Source organism: Sceloporus undulatus, chromosome 2 (assembly GCF_019175285.1).
Source record: "Sceloporus undulatus isolate JIND9_A2432 ecotype Alabama chromosome 2, SceUnd_v1.1, whole genome shotgun sequence".
In the NCBI taxonomy this organism is placed as follows: domain Eukaryota; kingdom Metazoa; phylum Chordata; class Lepidosauria; order Squamata; family Phrynosomatidae; genus Sceloporus; species Sceloporus undulatus.
This window is the reverse complement of record NC_056523.1, coordinates 330,738,690-330,754,451: the sequence shown is the minus strand read 5'-3', so window position 1 is coordinate 330,754,451 and position 15,762 is coordinate 330,738,690. Positions and strand designations below refer to the sequence as shown.

The following is a 15,762-nucleotide window of genomic DNA, read 5'->3' as shown; positions in this document are numbered from 1 at the left end:
CGTGTGGCATGGGCGCCGCCATTTTGTGCGCGCTCCGCATGTATTAGGGTTAGGGGCATCAGGAAGTGACACCCGTTTCTAACCCTAGTACACACAGAGCACGTACTTTATGCCCGTGTGTAACAGGCCTATGATTCTAAGGTCACAAACAGACTGCAGAAATGATCCAGTTTGAGAGCACTTTAACTGCCCTGGCTCAGTGCTAGGAGATCCTGGGAACTGTAGTTTATTGTGGCACTGGAGCTCTCTGACAGAGAAGGCTAAATGTCTCACAAAACTACAGTTCCCAGGATCCCCTAGCACTGAGCCATGGCAGTTAAAGCGCTGTCAAACTGGATTATTTCAGCAGTGTGTATTGGACCGATGATTCTATGCATTACAGCTGCCCTTCCAAGTACTCATCATCTTTTTATTTCTGGTTGCGGCCTCCATCCAGATTAGTGACTGCGCCCAAGGATGGAAAACCTGGAACTATTTCAGTCTCTTCACCCTCTGTGTTTAAAAAGCCTATTAGTATCAGAGTTGAAAGCAACTAAGCAATATAACAGAACTGTTTTGTATATGGTTTCCTGCACAAGAATTCTGCTTGCACAATTTTGGACAAACTCCAATATACCATCTGTTGAAGAATGGCTTGTAAAATTATATGAAGCTGGGAATATGGCTATACTAACTGCCTTAATGAAAGGAAAATCAAAAGAAAGCTTAGAAATGGAGTGGAGTTGTCTTAACGCATTTGAAGATAAGGGTAACAACAACAACAACTAGCATAAGGATTGTTTTTCTGGAACCTATATGCTACCATGGAATTTTTTTTAGAGTAAGATTAACTATTTGGAGTAGATGGTTATTTTGCAGCACGCTGGAATATCCAATTGTAAAGGAAGGGAAAATAGAAGGATGTTGATAACTAATATCTTATGTGTATACATATTTGTTTATTTGTAATTCTTTGTCAACTAATGTCTGTTTGTTTTCTCCTACTTTCTTACTTTTTATTGTTATTATATGTTATTCTAAATAAAAAAATTAAAAAAGAAAGCAACTAAGCAATAATTCTAGTAAAAAGAGAGCTAAAACAGTTTAAGAAACACTGAAAATAATAATAATAATAACAACAATATTAACAAATAATAATAACAACTAATAACAAACAGTAACAATAACAACCAATATATAAATGATAATAACTAATAATAACTGATTAACAATTCGCAGAATCGCAGAAGAGTTGGAAGAGACCAGAAGGGCAGCCAGTCCAACCCAATTCTGCCAAATAACAAATAATAAATAATTGATATTAAATAATAATAATAAATTATAATATATAAATAATAATAAAAGAATATATTATATAAATGATAATATATAAATAATAATTTATAATATATTACTAATAATACATAATTAATTAAATAATATATAAATAAAAACAAATGAAAATAATACACGAATAATAATAAATAATAATAATATATAAATAATAAATACAGAAAACATAAATAATAAAGGTAATTAATAAATAATAGATGGGGAGAGAAGCCTATTCCCATTCCATTAATTCCCTCCTCCTTCCGTCCCTTTGGAGGCCAAGTTGCAGCAAAAGCAAGGCCTGAGCGGTCCCCATAGCAACCGTCAATTCTCCATGGCAACGGCCGAATCCGAAAAGCCTCTTCCGGGTTGCAGAAGGGCGAACATCCGGGTTCCCCGCAGGTGTGTACCATAGAGGTTCGGGAGGCTAGAGCGGCGCGGGTCCCCATAGCGACAAGGAAAGCCACACACAACCCTTTATTATCAGCACTTCCGGTGTCCCACTGAGCGGCTGCGCGCCCTCCTCCTACTTTGAACCCGAAAAGGGAATAAGAACCTCGGCCATAGAGGCGCTTGGAAAGGGGCAGAGCGGCTACACGCCCCCAGACTCTCCCCTCTGTCGCCTCACTTCCGGCCGAGACGTTCCCTTTTGGGTCCGGTCGGGCTCGACTTCCGGTGGGTGCGGGAGTTCCAGGATGGCGTCGCCGGAGGTCCATCAGCTCCAGGGGCGCCTGGAAGCCTTGGAGGGGCGCGTCTTCGGGGCTCCCGGCGCGGATGGCGCCCCCAGGAAGGTGGGCTGCCGGCCGGCCTTGTGGTCGGGGAGGCCCCTGGCTGGAAGCAGGAGGGGGGAGGTTGGGCAGCAGGGGAGGGACAGCGTTCTTGCCCAGTTTCCTCCCTGGATGGAGACTGAGGTTCGCTGCAGATCCAAACAAGAGGCAGGCTGCACTTGCACCGCAGAAAGAACGCTGTGTGAAACTGCCATGGCTCCCTCCTGTGGAATCCTGGGATTTGTAGATTGTTGTGGCACCCCAGAATTCCATAGCATTGGACCATGGCTGTGGTGGCCGGGGCTGATGGGAGTTGCAGTCCCACAACTCTATGTGAGGGGTGTGCAGTTTTTCCACCACAGCGCTTTCGTATCCTCCAACGTTTTGCAATTGAAAACCAGGACATGCATGGCCAGGCAATATCAATATGTGCCCAAAATGGCAAACATTATTAGCGAGGAAGAACAGGCAAAGTAGGAGAGGTTGCGGCCATTGGCTTTTGCCTGAGCCTTCTGGGAAGAGCAAGAGTCAGCTCCCCTCCGCTCCTTAGTTGAGTACCAACGACTTTTGTAGTTTGAACTGAGTTTGCAGCAATGAAAGGAAGCTGGGAACAAAGGGGAAAGCAGGAGGAGGCAGCTGAAAAAGTGGGATGGATTAATCAGGACTCTCTCTTTCCAATCAGGATAGTTGGAGGATATGTTCTTATCTCAGTCTGCTATCACTTAAAGTGCTCAGCCACCTGCATTTCCCTCCATATGACTTTCCTGTCCCCTAACAAGATTCCTTCTTTTCTAGATTGGAGATGGTTTAGTCAAAGTCCAAGTGGCTTTGACCAACATAGCCAGCAAAAGAGAGAGAGTTAAAATTCTTTTCAAAAAAAGTAAGTGCATTTATGTTTTCCAGAAATAAACCTTTTGAATTGCTGTCGGCAGAAATGAAAGAGGTTTTCTGATCCTTAGATATTGAAGACATTTGGAGAATCTGTTCCAGAAAGCATGACAGGTTAATGTGCTTCTGGACGTCTTTAACAGAAACTTTGGTACCAGGGGCAGAAATAACAAGGAAATAATACACCACACAAAAAAGAGGAGCACTTCATCATGTTTCCGCCCACTTTGTATTCAAAACTAACAATATGCACACATGAAAAGAAACAACTAGGTCAGGTAAACCTCACATGCGTATATAAAAACATTTTGACGCTTTTGTAGACCACGTCTTCCAAAATGCATCTAGGGATGGCATTTTTGTCACCCCCAGCTTTCCTTTTAGTTTCATTTTGGTCATGAACTGTACAGGTTGTATGCTTTTTATTTAATAAGCTGGGAGTAACTGGTGAGACTGGCTTAACTGCTGTCCTCTTTCCTCTATTTTGCTGTTCACAGACGCTCAGTAACAGATTCTGGAGGTAACTGCAGTTTACCTTGTCAAGTGTAGGCAGGCATACACAGCGAAAGTAAGATCAGCTCAAGTCGCATCCTGTTCTTTCCTAGCTCAAGCTTGATTACATTGTTTGCTATAGACATGTAACATGATTGCAGTAAAACAGCCCAAAGAACTATGAATAAAGGTAGACATATAAATATATATGGTTTGGAAAATTACCAAAAAATACAGCATTGTAAAGTTCAGACCAATGGTGAAGGGCAGGAGGTAATGAATATGTGCAACTGAAGTTTTCAAGTAAGATGGGTGATAATTAAGGAAGAAAATAATAGGTGTCAGGCATCCATTTACTTTGAACATTCACTGTATATACTCATGTATAAGTCCAGAAATTTTAGTCAAAAAATTGACCTCCAAAACATAAGTCAATCTATCCACAGGTTAAAGTAAGTACTGTACATTGGCTAAAATTTCTAGACTTATACATGAGTATATACAGTGAATGTTCAAAGTAAATGGATGCCTGACACCTATTATTTTCTTCTCTCTGAACCAGATAGAAAAACATTTATCCAGACATTTTAGTAAAATGTTATAATTTATGTTCAAAGACCACTTCGGGTTGCTATTAAATTCATACTAAATTTTTAGTTGCACTTTCTGTAGGCTGTTCCTTGGTGCTGCAATTTTTATGTGGTTTTACTTTATGCGTTGTGATCTGCTTGAAGAATACTTTTTCAAAATGGCAGCCACTTTAGTCTGTTTCATCAAAAAGAATCATGCATCACCTTTTTTAGCATGAGTTTTTAGCTTCCTCAGATGTTTTTCTGTCATTGCTGCATTCTAAAATTCTAATTCACTCTTTCTGTTTTTTGCCATTGTTGACCCAAGTTGAAGATGTCATAAAATATTTGGATCCTGAGTACATTGATCGCATGGCTATTCCAGATGCAATGAAGCTGCAGTTCATCTTGGCAGGTAATTCTTGAAATGAAATATTGCTAGATCTGAACAGTTGACTTTTACATGTATTTATTGCAGGATGTTTTTTTTGTTGTTGTTTTTATTCAGTTTTAAGGAGGAAAAATGAGGGAATCAATTTTACTTTTTATTGCTTTGAATTGTTAAAGAAAAGTTACAGTATAAATTCATGTTGTTTAGGCTGCAGTCCTATACAGTTACCTAAAAATATGCTCCACTGACTTATAAGTAGAAAGTCCTAGGTTTGTTGTGCTAAGCATTCTTATACAGTGGACCCTTGTTATACACTGGGGTTTGGTTCCAAGATCCCCCGTGGATAACAAAATCCGTGGATGCTCAAGTCCCATTAAATATAATGACATAGCAAAATGGTGTCCCTTATAAAAATGGAAAATCAGTGTTTGATATTTGAAATTAATGCTTTTTTTGAACATTTTCAAACCGTGGATACTTGAATCCATGTACAGTATAAAAAAATCCGTGTATAAGAAGGGCCGACTGTATTTTGTTATGAAAGAGCTAGTTTCATTTGATAGTTCATTTGTTCTACTTGGGAGAAGGCTGTGTTACTTACTGCTGTTGACTGATATATCTGGTTGTGTTCTTCCCCTTCAGAAGAGCAGTCAATCATGGCTCAGGCAGCGCTTTTGGAGCAGGTGAGCAGCCTGCAACCCTACCTGGACAGTGCCCACATCAAAGGTGAGTCCCTTGCCCCAGATACAAGTCTTTCATTGTATCGGCTTTTTCTCTGTCCCACCACCTTCGCAGGGGCAGTTGGTGAGAACCTGGGAAAGAACCTACTCCATGGCTACTCCCAGCCTGTGGAACTCCCTTCCTCAGGAGGTCATGTCAGCCCCCTTCCTGCTCTCTTTTTACCGGCAGGTGAAGACATACTTATTTAGGCAGGCTTTTGAAGTGTGAAGTTTACTTATGTTGTGTGTGTAATGGGTGCGTTGTTTTGATCATAGTGGTTTGAGTGTTGGATTACGACTCTGGAGACCAGGGTTCAAGTACCAGCCTGGCCATTGAAACCCACTAGGTGATCTTGGGCAAGTTACACTCTCTCAGCCTCAGGGGACGGCAATAGCAAACGTCCTCTGAACCAATCTTGCCAAGAAAACCCCATGATAGGTTTGTCTTAGGGTTGCTGTAAGTTGGAAATGACTTGAAGGCACACAACACCACCAATTTTTTGAGTTTTTTATTGAAATAGTTTTAACTATATGGTGTTTTAATTGTTATGTTTTAATAGTAGTAGTATTTAAGCCCCCCTTTTTTTTACTTTTGTCATTCATGTTTTAGTTATAGTTTTTTAAAATTATTGTAAGCCTCCTTGAATCCCATTTTGGGAGAAAGACAGGATATAAATCCAACAAACAAACCTATATCTGGTTGGCATTTCCTACACCTTGCATTTGCTTTATTCTGATTCATATTTTGTCTGTTTTTAGACATGCATGCGGATTATGTATTAAAATTGTCCCATAAATATGCCATCTTGTTTTTTAAGATTATTTCCTGCCTTGAGTTCAGATCATGTATATTTTAAGAAGCAGCTACAGGTTACTTAGGTAAATTGTTCCCAGTAAAGAAGAAAGCAAACTTTAGTTTTGCAGTTATGAAGAGTAAGAGTGTCAGTGTGGTGTAGTGGTTTGAGCGCTGGAATACAACTCTGGAGATCAGGGTTTGATTTCCCGCTTGGCCATGGAAACCCACTGAGTAGCCATAGGTGAGTCACACATTCTCAGCATCAGAAAACTGTTTTAGCAGATCATAATTCATTCCTAACATGGGGGCTTCACAAACCTGTCTTTTCTTTTATACCTTCTGTCTGTTACCACTAGAATGTTAGATGCCCTCTTGACTTGTGCTTGTCTCTTTGAGCTCTTGGGCACAGATGCAGAGTGTTTGCTAGGCCCTAGGCCCAGAGAACCAAAAAGTGCCACCATCTTTTTGCTAGGCTTGAGTACCAACAGCAGAGAGATGGAATGACCCAGAGAGCATGGCACATCTTCTGTAATGTGCTACTAAAACACTGGCCAGCAGTGAACAGTGCAGTCTAGTCATGTTGGTGCTTAACACAGCACTGGGAACCCTGTGGGCTCCAGATGGGGTTGAACAGCAACTCCCAGGATTCCCCACCATTGGCTGTGCTGACTTTGGTTTCTGGGATTTGCAGCTCAACCTATCTGGAGGGCCAAACAGTTCCTACTTCTGGTTTTAATGACTTCACTGTGGTGTCTGCAGAGCATGGTCTAAGCCTGCCAGTACTTACTTACTTACTGCCAGGGGAAATCATTATTCCCTTCTTTGCCATCAGACATCATCCTTGGGCATACATGAACCCATTTCTGACCATTTACCCTGTGCTTCTGCTTCAAAAGTGATTCACATTATAGGTTTGAATATTGTGACTGAGTAAGGTCAAAATACTCGGCTCAGGCTCAGAGACTCTTTGCAGACCTCGGTCTGTACAGTCAGCGTGAGAGTGAGCAAATTGCACTGCCTCAGGATTTGTAACGATTGAATCTTTCCTCTTTGTGCTTATGAAGAGTTTGAGCCCTGCACAAGTAAAGGCAAAATTAATAGCTCTGACTATCATTCCTTAGTGTCTGACCTTCATTCTTTGGTCTCTTGCAGCTGCTCCTGATCACGCCACCAAATTGCAGAGACTTTCACAAATCCACATTCAGCAACAGGTAGGATTGATCCTTGAGCACAGCAGAAATTCATGTTTGCTTTAGGCTTTCACCTGGATTTTATACTTTGGGATTAAATGAAAATAGAAGCAAAATTTCCCAGTGCTTCATTGGATGTGTTTGTGTGGGTGGGAGTGTATCAACCTGAGGTTTGCTGTGACTCTTTCTTGCCATGCCTAAAACAGGAGGTGGGCAATTGTTTGGGGGCTGGAGTGAGTTCACTCCCATCCCTGAAGAACTCAGAAGTTCAATCACCGTATTTTCAATCCCTGTACTCAAAAAAACATTTCCAGCAGGGGGAAAAAACCCCAAAAGGATGCCCCCCTGAAAGATTCTAGGGAATGTGATTGACCATTTTGTCATCATTTTTGTCCTTCCATCACCTGAGGCCTTTCTTCAACACCAGAAGTGACTATGTAGGGTTCGTCAAATAGGCTAAAATAGCTTATTGCACTCCCCCAAATTCTTACAAATCTTGGCAATATTTTGTTAACGAAAAAGTTGTGAAAATCGGCTGTATTGCATGGACCCTTGGAAAGGGTCAAAACAGCCTTATAAATAAAATAAAATAATAAAAGTTTTATTTATATACCGCGCCTTCCTTGGATCAGGGCGGTTTACATACATTATACATTATACATACAATAGGTTAAAAACAAGACAGAGCATTGTACAATAAAAATAAAAACAACAAGCCCCATTAGCCCATCCTCATGGCCACAGAAGAGGAGGGAGGCCCTTAGGATTTTTATGGGGGGAACGCTTGCTGGAATAAAAAGGTCTTCAGATCCTTTTTAAATTGGGCCAGGGAGGTAGTCGAGCGGAGCTCGGCGGGCAGCGTGTTCCAAAGGGCCGGGGCGGCGATGGAAAAGGTCCGCCTTGTGACGGAAGAGAGCCTAGCGCCCGGCACCTTCAGTAATAGCTGCCCGGATGTTCTGAGGGTGCGGGACGGAATATACGGGGAGAGGCGGTCCTTCAGGTATCCTGGGCCCAAGCCATTTAGGGCTTTATAGGTAATCACCAACGCCTTATATTGGGCCCGGAAACGAATAGGCAGCCAGTGAAGGTCTTTCAACACCGGTGTTATATGGCTGGTACTTAGAATGGTACTTATGAACGCTGTACTTAGAATCATAGAAATGTAGAGCTGAAAGAGACCACAAGGGCCATCCAGTCAAACCCCCTGCCATGCAGGAACTCTCTATCAAAGCATCCCCAGCAGATGGCCATCCAGCCTCTGTTTAAAGACCTCCAGGGAAGGAGACTCCACTACACTCTGAGGAAGTGTGTTGCCCATCCTTGTACTAAACAGATTGAATTTGAAGTCCAAATTAAACCTTGTAGTCCTGTAGGTACAATTCAGCAGCTGGTAGACAAGATTCCTGCCTTTTCGGCTGAAGTTATTCCGTTTTAAAAACAAAACAAAACAAAAAAAAAACAATCCTCCCTTACCTAGACCTCTTGTTACCATTTCTGCTTAGCAAAACTAGCAGTTGGCATTTTTGGCCTGTCCTGGCACTGTGCCACTAGGCCCAGCTAGTTCCAAAGATTAATGTTCTAAAAGAGCAGAGGCTTCTTCTGACCTGGATGGATGGTATCAGGCATTTCCTACCACCACATTTGTGTTTGTGTGTGTGTGTGTGTGTGTGTGTGTGTGTGGAGAAAAATGGAGAAATGACTTGTGTGCACACAGGGAAGTTTTATTTCTCCTCCACAGCTGTTTTCAGGCTCTTTCTTTTCTGTATAGGAGAAGTGGCAAAAGTTTCACTTGCATCTTTGAGTGAAAATTGAGCTGGAGTGGCCTGCTAAAGGAACAAGACTTTGTCTCCATCTCAATTGACCACCCATATTTTATGGCAACCTGGGTATTTTGTCAGGTTCGTTGTGTGCTAGTGCCACATAGCAGAAACACACAAATTCCCAACTGTGTGGATATCTCTACATGGTACAGTGGGTCATGGCACATTATAACCTGCATGAAAGAGTGTGGAGAGAATTGCATTTTGATAGCTCTTGTATGTGGACTTGGCAGAGGTATTGTTTAGCAATAAAACACTGAGCAAGAAGGAGAAATGTTTAACAGAATTCTTTTGATGTTACAGGACCAGTGTGAAGCAGTGACTGAGAATATCCGGTTGCTCCTAGAAGATTACAACAAAACGGTATCCTTTTTGCTGCATTGCTGTTGGTAGAGAAGGGTATCAGCACACAGTGTTGCACTTTCTTGCTGCTGTGTGAGTGAAAGCTGCCCCTCTCCTAGCAGCAGACAGGAGAGCCTACTGTTCAAAATGTCCTCTTATTCTAGTGCACTGTACTTCAGCTTTCAGCTGTTGAGTTTCTTGTTCTCTCTCAACTTCTCTTTTCCTTAAAAGATTCCTCCAGACTCTTCTCCTTTCTAAACAGTTTGTCCAATGGGATGAATTACTCTCCCAACTGGAAGCAGCAAAGCAAGTGAAGCCCACACCTGAGTGAGGGCCAGGCCTTTGCTCGGCGTTCTTTGGAGCCCATGGTTACTGTGCCTCCTTGTATAACATTTCCTTTTAAAAAAACAGTACCTCTCCAGCTCCTAGAGCTTCATATCCTGGACTCCCCACTTAGGTCCTCAGGAGCTGGTGAGACTTGGGAGGACTCAACTGACGTTTGGTTGTTTTTGTTTTGTTTTGTTTTCCCCTCTTCCAGTTTAACCAGTACTCTTAAGTTATTTTTACTTCTCATTCTGCCCACTTGTTGGGAATGCATGTCTCATCATATTAGTTGCTGTTACTGTGGACCACAATAAAACTCTAATGACTCTCAGTACTGTTGTCTCTTCCTTACAGGTACTGGGCCATTCAAAAGCATTCATTATTTGTGTGTAAGGATTATACTTTGCTGTTTTGAATATTCAGGGCACATGGTAATAATATTAACGTGTCCATTATTACATATGTTACAGCAGTTTTAAAAACTCAGTTTAAATAAACCTATTCAGTTTAGAGTAATAGAATACAGTATTAGAGTTGGAAGGTTCCAGAAGAGTCATCTAGTTCAACCCCCTGCTGTGCAGGAATATACAACTAAAGCACTTCTGAAGGGTGCCCATCCAGCATCTTTTTAAAGATGTCCAAAGACGGAGAGTCTACTGCCCTCCAAGGCAGTCTGTTCCACCGTACAACAGCTCTTACTTTTAAAAAAGTTCTTTCTAATGTTTGGGTGGAATCTCTTATAATTTGAATGCATTGGCTCATGTTCTAGTACTGTGGTGGCAAACCTATGGTGAAGCCATTTTTCAGGGGACGTGGACGGCGGGGAAGGGGAGGAACAGGCACATGGAGCCCTGGTGGCGCAGTGGTTAAATGCCTGTACTGCAGCCATTCACTCAAAACCACAAGGTTGCGAGTTCAAGACCAGCAAAAGGGCCCAAGCTCGACTCAGGCTTGCATCCTTCCGAGGTCGCTAAAATGAGTACCCAGACTCTTGGGGGCAAATTAGCTTACTCACTAATTAGCTTACTTGCTGTTCACCGCTGTGATCTTTGGAATAGCGGTATATAAATAAAACAAATTATTATTATTATGATGCCTGTTCCTCCTCTTCCTGGCTGTCCAAGGTGAGGCAGCTGAAGGCCCGGGAGGGTGTTGGGGAGACGAGGAGGAAGAAGCAGGCACCTGTTCCTCCTCTTCCTGGGCCTTCAGCTGCCTCCAAAGGCACATCTCTGTTCCTCTTCTTCCCTGCCCTCTGCGTGCCCTGAAAAATGGCTTCATGTGCCATCTCTGGAGGGTCCCGGAACTGGTTAACATCCAGTGCCAGAACACCTTTTAATTTTGGGCACTTGGTCCCTAAAAGGCTCGCCATCACTGTTCTAGTATCTGCAACAGTAAACAAGCTAGCTTCATCTTTTACATGACATCTGTGCAGATATTGCAGTATAATATCGCCTCTCAGACATCTCTTCTCCAAGTTAAATGTACCTGGCTTCCTAAGTCATTCCTCATAAGGCTTGGTTTCCAGACCTTTCATCATCTTGGTCACCCTTCCAGCTTCTCAGCTGCCCTTGAACTGTCATGCTCAGAACTGAATAGTATGTCAGTATTATTATTTTTATATACTTATTTAAACACTTTTTTCCCACCTTCTATCATGGGATCTCAGGGCTTCATGTAGGTAGAACAATATCAACAGTTTAAAACAATTCTAAATCTAAAACAATCATAATTTAAACAGGCTGAGACACATTAAAGAATTTTAACAACTTGAAGAACTAAAACCATATACATGTACATTTGTAAAGTAAGTTCAGCTCCAAGAGCTTTAAAAGTCATGTTTTGATGTGGCACTGGAAGGAAACCAACACAGCTGGCAATCCAGCTCCAAAAAAGTAATGTTTCCGTGCCACAACAAAAACCCACAAAAAACCTTGCAGCACCTTAAAGACTTAACACATTTTTTGGCAGGCTGCAGCTCACTTTATCAAGTACTTGTAGTACTTGTTAGTTCTAAGGTGCCACAAGGCCATTTTTATTGCTGCAGACTGAATGCAGCTCCCCCAGCCGACATCCTGCAACAGCAACCTTATCTACACAATAAAATTGTCCAGAAAATGATTGCTTGGACTTCTGCAAGTTGTTTGAAGGGCAGAGTCCAACTCGTAAGATAAAAATACCCAAGATGTTTCTGTTTTGAAACATGATACACGCACACTGAAAATCTAAGCCAATTACCTCAGTAGTTCGTGGAAAATGTGAAGAATTAACCAGCCTCATTTTGGTTGAGCACAGAAAATGGCAGCTTCAGGTGGACACATGATGCTATGGAGCAGAGATGTACTCTTGGTGACCAACTGTGATGGAATTGCTCTCCAGGCTGTCTCCATAGTTCCAAACTTGGGACTCCTTGCTCACTTTGCCCTTTTACCTGGATTAGATTATATCCAGAATAAGACTGGGTGAGTGGTGTTTTGTTCGTCACTGTCCTTGCGCTGAGCAGCAAAAGGGAAACACCAGGTTGTTCTTGGCTTCCTGAATACTCCAAAAGGCAGGTGAAGACAATTCACTCCTCCCAGACCTCAAAATACCACCATCTTGTCTCCTGCCCAACCCAGATGTAAAGGGGAGAGAGAATCTCAAAACATGTTTAAAAGAGATTTCTTTTTTAAATGATCCAATGGATTTTCATCAAAAGGTATTTGTATAGTCTCCTTCAGGGGCTTTTAAAGAAAGGGGAAAAGGATGTGGACACTGGCAGAAAACATGAGCTGAACAGATTAAAAAGATGTTTGTGCACATATGAGTAAACTGATCTATAGAAATGCTTTTCTCTTGATCAAAACGTGTTGGGTTAATTTTTAAACTGTTTTGTGCATCTTGAGATTTCACCCGTCCTCTACATTTGGTTCCATTGGACATTTCCAGACTCTTTTGCTTGGTTTTCCTTCCTGTCCTGATCTTACAGGTTGCCAGAGGGGAGAATTGCACAGTGGTCCCTCAACATTGAATCCATTACTTCTCTGGCAGAGTACTCTGTGCCACATCAAACTGCAGATCCCAGAATTCCATAGGATGGAGCCATGGCAATTAAAAGCAGTGTTAATTCTTCAGTGTGGCAGCAGCCTTAGACAAGATATACAGTGGAACCTCCACATTCGCTGGGGTTGGGGACACAGGACCCCCATGAAAGTGGGGAAACTGCAAATAAAAGAAACGTTTTTAAAAATTGTGAGAACACCTCTCTAGGAATGTGTAGGTCCTCCAGAGCAACTCTGTGGTCAACATCTGGCAGACGTTGACCATAGAACTGGGCTGGAGAAGCTACAAATGCCTAGTGCAGTGTTCTCACTAGGTCCTTCAGCATAACATTTGCGGATATTGACCATAGAGACATGCTGGAGGACTAGAGATTCCTAGAGAGAACATATTAATCAAATTGTGAATAATCCGCAAATGTGGAGAGCAAACTGTACTTAGAAGTGGTTTTACTAATATCATCTTCCAAAATATAGCTTATAGCACCTGGTATTTAGGAGGGGACAAAAGGATAAAGGAGTCAGTGGTCTGAGCATTGGACAACAATTCTGGAGAACAGGGTTCTAATTCCCACTGGAAATCACAGGATCCATTGGGTGAGCCACACTCTCGCAGCCTCAGAGAAAGGCAAAGGCAAATCTTGAACAAATCTTGCAATCTGAACAAATCTTGCCAAGCAAACCTCATGATGTAGGGTTAGGGTTGCCATAAGTGGGAAACAGCTTGAAGCCAATGTGTAGTCGAAGGCTTTCATGGCCGGCATCTATATTTCTTTGTGGGTTTTTCAGGCTATGTGGCCGTGTTCTGGACTAAACTCTTCCAAAACACAGCCACATAGTCTGAAAAACCCTCAAAGAACTTAAAGGCACACAATAGCAGCAGCAACAACAACAAAAGTGGGAATTCCCTATAGTCAGATTTCCGTGGTGTGTTGCACCTATTTTGATACTTATATTTAGAGCTTCAAAGGTTTGCATCCAATGTTCCTGTACTGTTACAGTCCTGCAGTTAAGTCCTCTTTGAATGTGTAGAACTTTTGGGACAATCGATAATGCACTTAATATAATATACAATTTCTTGGGCGATTGTTTAAAAAAAATTATTTTGTGGCTTGGTGTTTGCAATGTTAATTTATAACCAGCTCCTCAGAATCCAGCAAGAGGCACATTCGTGATAAAGCCTCTCAATTTCCAACACAGTCCCAGTGTTCATCTGTGCTGGGAATGGGTAGTGCATGAAGTTTTTGTCCTTTGTTAAGTTTCTTGTCTGAGCCATTGGAGCTGGGAATGGACGTGTGGAGATGGATTATAAGAGAGGAAACAGGCGTCTGATCTCTTGCGTCAGAGGAGCCATGAATAGAGAGAGGCCTCGAGGGGGAGAGCATAGAGCCGGGATGTGGCTTTCGCTTCTTCCAGGGTGATGCTTCAAGCTGCCGTGGGTTTTTGGGAGGAAACTGTGGGGAACCACCGAGCCTGTCGTTTCTTCGCCACTGGGACAATGTAAAAGGTAAATGCCATTGTTTTCCCTATTAGCATGTACAGATGTGAGGGCTGGACAGTGAGGAAAGCAGATAGGAGGGAAATCAATGCATTTGAGATGTGTTGTTCGATATGTACGTAGAAAATGTCATATGAAGAGAATGCTTGCACACCGAAGAAGAAGGAGTGAAGACAGGAGGAAGGAATACCAATAATCTGAGAAGTGCAGATAACACCATACTACTAGCTGAATATATAGCAGACCTGGAATAACTACTAAGGAAGATCAAGGAAGAAAGTGTAAAGGTAGGCTTACTGCTCGACATAAAACAAAAATGATGACCACAAAAGATTTACACAGATTCAACCTAGACAGTGAGGAAATTGAAATAGTAAAAGAGTTCCCATACTTTGGGTCAAACATCGATCAGAGAGGGAAATGCAGACAAGAAATAAGAAGAAGGCTAGGAATGGGGAGGGCAGCTGTGAAAGAACTAAAGAGTAAAGATATACGAACGAACACTAAAGATAGAATTACCCAAGCTATTATATTCCCTATCACCATATATGGATGCAAAAGTTGGACAGTAAAGAAAGCAAATGGGAAGAAAATTAATTCATTTGAGATGTGCTGAGGATACCATGACAGCCAAAAAGCCAAATAAATGGGTCCTTGAACAGATGATATCCGATCTCTCTCTGGAAGCCAAAATGACGAAAGTGGGGTTGTTGTACTTTGGCCAAATCATGAGAAGGTAGGACTCACTGGGAAAGACAATAATGCTAGAAAAAATGGAGGGAGGTAGAAAGATAGGAAGACCTTATGCTAGATGGATGGACTCTATTAGGGAGCTCATGGGCATGAATTTGCAAGGCCTAAGAAGAACAACGGAGGAGAGGGAATCTAGGAGGTGTCTTATTCACAGGGTTGCCACAAGTCAGGGTTCACTTGAAGGCAGTTAACAACAACAAAAGCACCATGTGCCCTTCTTTTGCCCTTCCCATAGTGAGGAGCGGTCGGATTGTGTTTACATTTTCTCAAGGTGTTGTTGATGTTCTTGGAAGAGACATCTATGCAAGTGGGTCCATCTTCCTTCTGGCCAAAACCTGGAACAAAACCTTCCAAAGTCCAGGAGATAAAATTTGGACAAAACAATCAAATGAATCAGGACAAAACAAGTGAAGCAGCAATTTCCCATTTATTACTTACATTCTTGCAAGAAGGGCCATCTCAGGCAAAGAGGCACAGCCACCCCAAGTTTTACACAATCTTTAAAATCCATTTTCTATTACAATATTTTATCTCAATTTTCACTGGATGATGTATAAACTTTTAGAAACTCCCCTTACATTTGTATTTTTCCACACCTACTTCATATACAACATACAATGCATGTTCATGTAAATTGGTCATTATACCTTCAGGGGTGTGTTTACTAATATTCAAATCCTTATTAAGCATATGCAGAGGAGAAAATCTCTTGAACTTTATTTACCTTTTAGAAAAAATGAAATCTTCAGCAATTCACGGTGGCCTGAGCTTCCCTTTCTTTATCTCTATGGCCTTGTAGGTTGGCTCAAAGGAATGTGCGTTGCTTTTCAAGCTTTTATATTGTTACAAGTTTAGTATCTTAAACTA

The 15,762-nt window shown here is 41.8% G+C and overlaps 2 protein-coding genes across 5 annotated transcripts in view; both read left to right on the top strand.

Annotated features, from left to right (window-relative positions):
• LOC121924166 (myogenesis-regulating glycosidase-like) overlaps positions 1-15,762 on the top strand; it is a 718,305-nt gene that overhangs the window by 251,116 nt on the left and 451,427 nt on the right. The gene's annotated exons all lie outside the window — the stretch shown is intronic.
• On the top strand, positions 1,857-9,940 carry DCTN3 (dynactin subunit 3). The gene is made up of 7 exons (XM_042455357.1): positions 1,857-2,102; positions 2,874-2,958; positions 4,356-4,442; positions 5,061-5,144; positions 7,086-7,144; positions 9,247-9,306; positions 9,527-9,940. Exons 1-7 carry the CDS (start codon positions 2,007-2,009, stop codon positions 9,614-9,616), a joined length of 561 nt encoding a protein of 186 aa, XP_042311291.1. The 5' UTR covers positions 1,857-2,006; the 3' UTR covers positions 9,617-9,940.

What these genes read in the sequence shown, in the direction of transcription:
- DCTN3 (XM_042455357.1), top strand. Translation starts at nt 2,007, where the DNA reads ATGGCGTCGCCGGAGGTCCATCAGCTCCAGGGGCGCCTGGAAGCCTTG. An exon ending in CGGATGGCGCCCCCAGGAAG is followed by an intron (nt 2,103 to 2,873) that starts GTGGGCTGCCGG and finishes CTTCTTTTCTAG; the next exon opens with ATTGGAGATGGTTTAGTCAA. An exon ending in GCTGCAGTTCATCTTGGCAG is followed by an intron (nt 4,443 to 5,060) that starts GTAATTCTTGAA and finishes CTTCCCCTTCAG; the next exon opens with AAGAGCAGTCAATCATGGCT.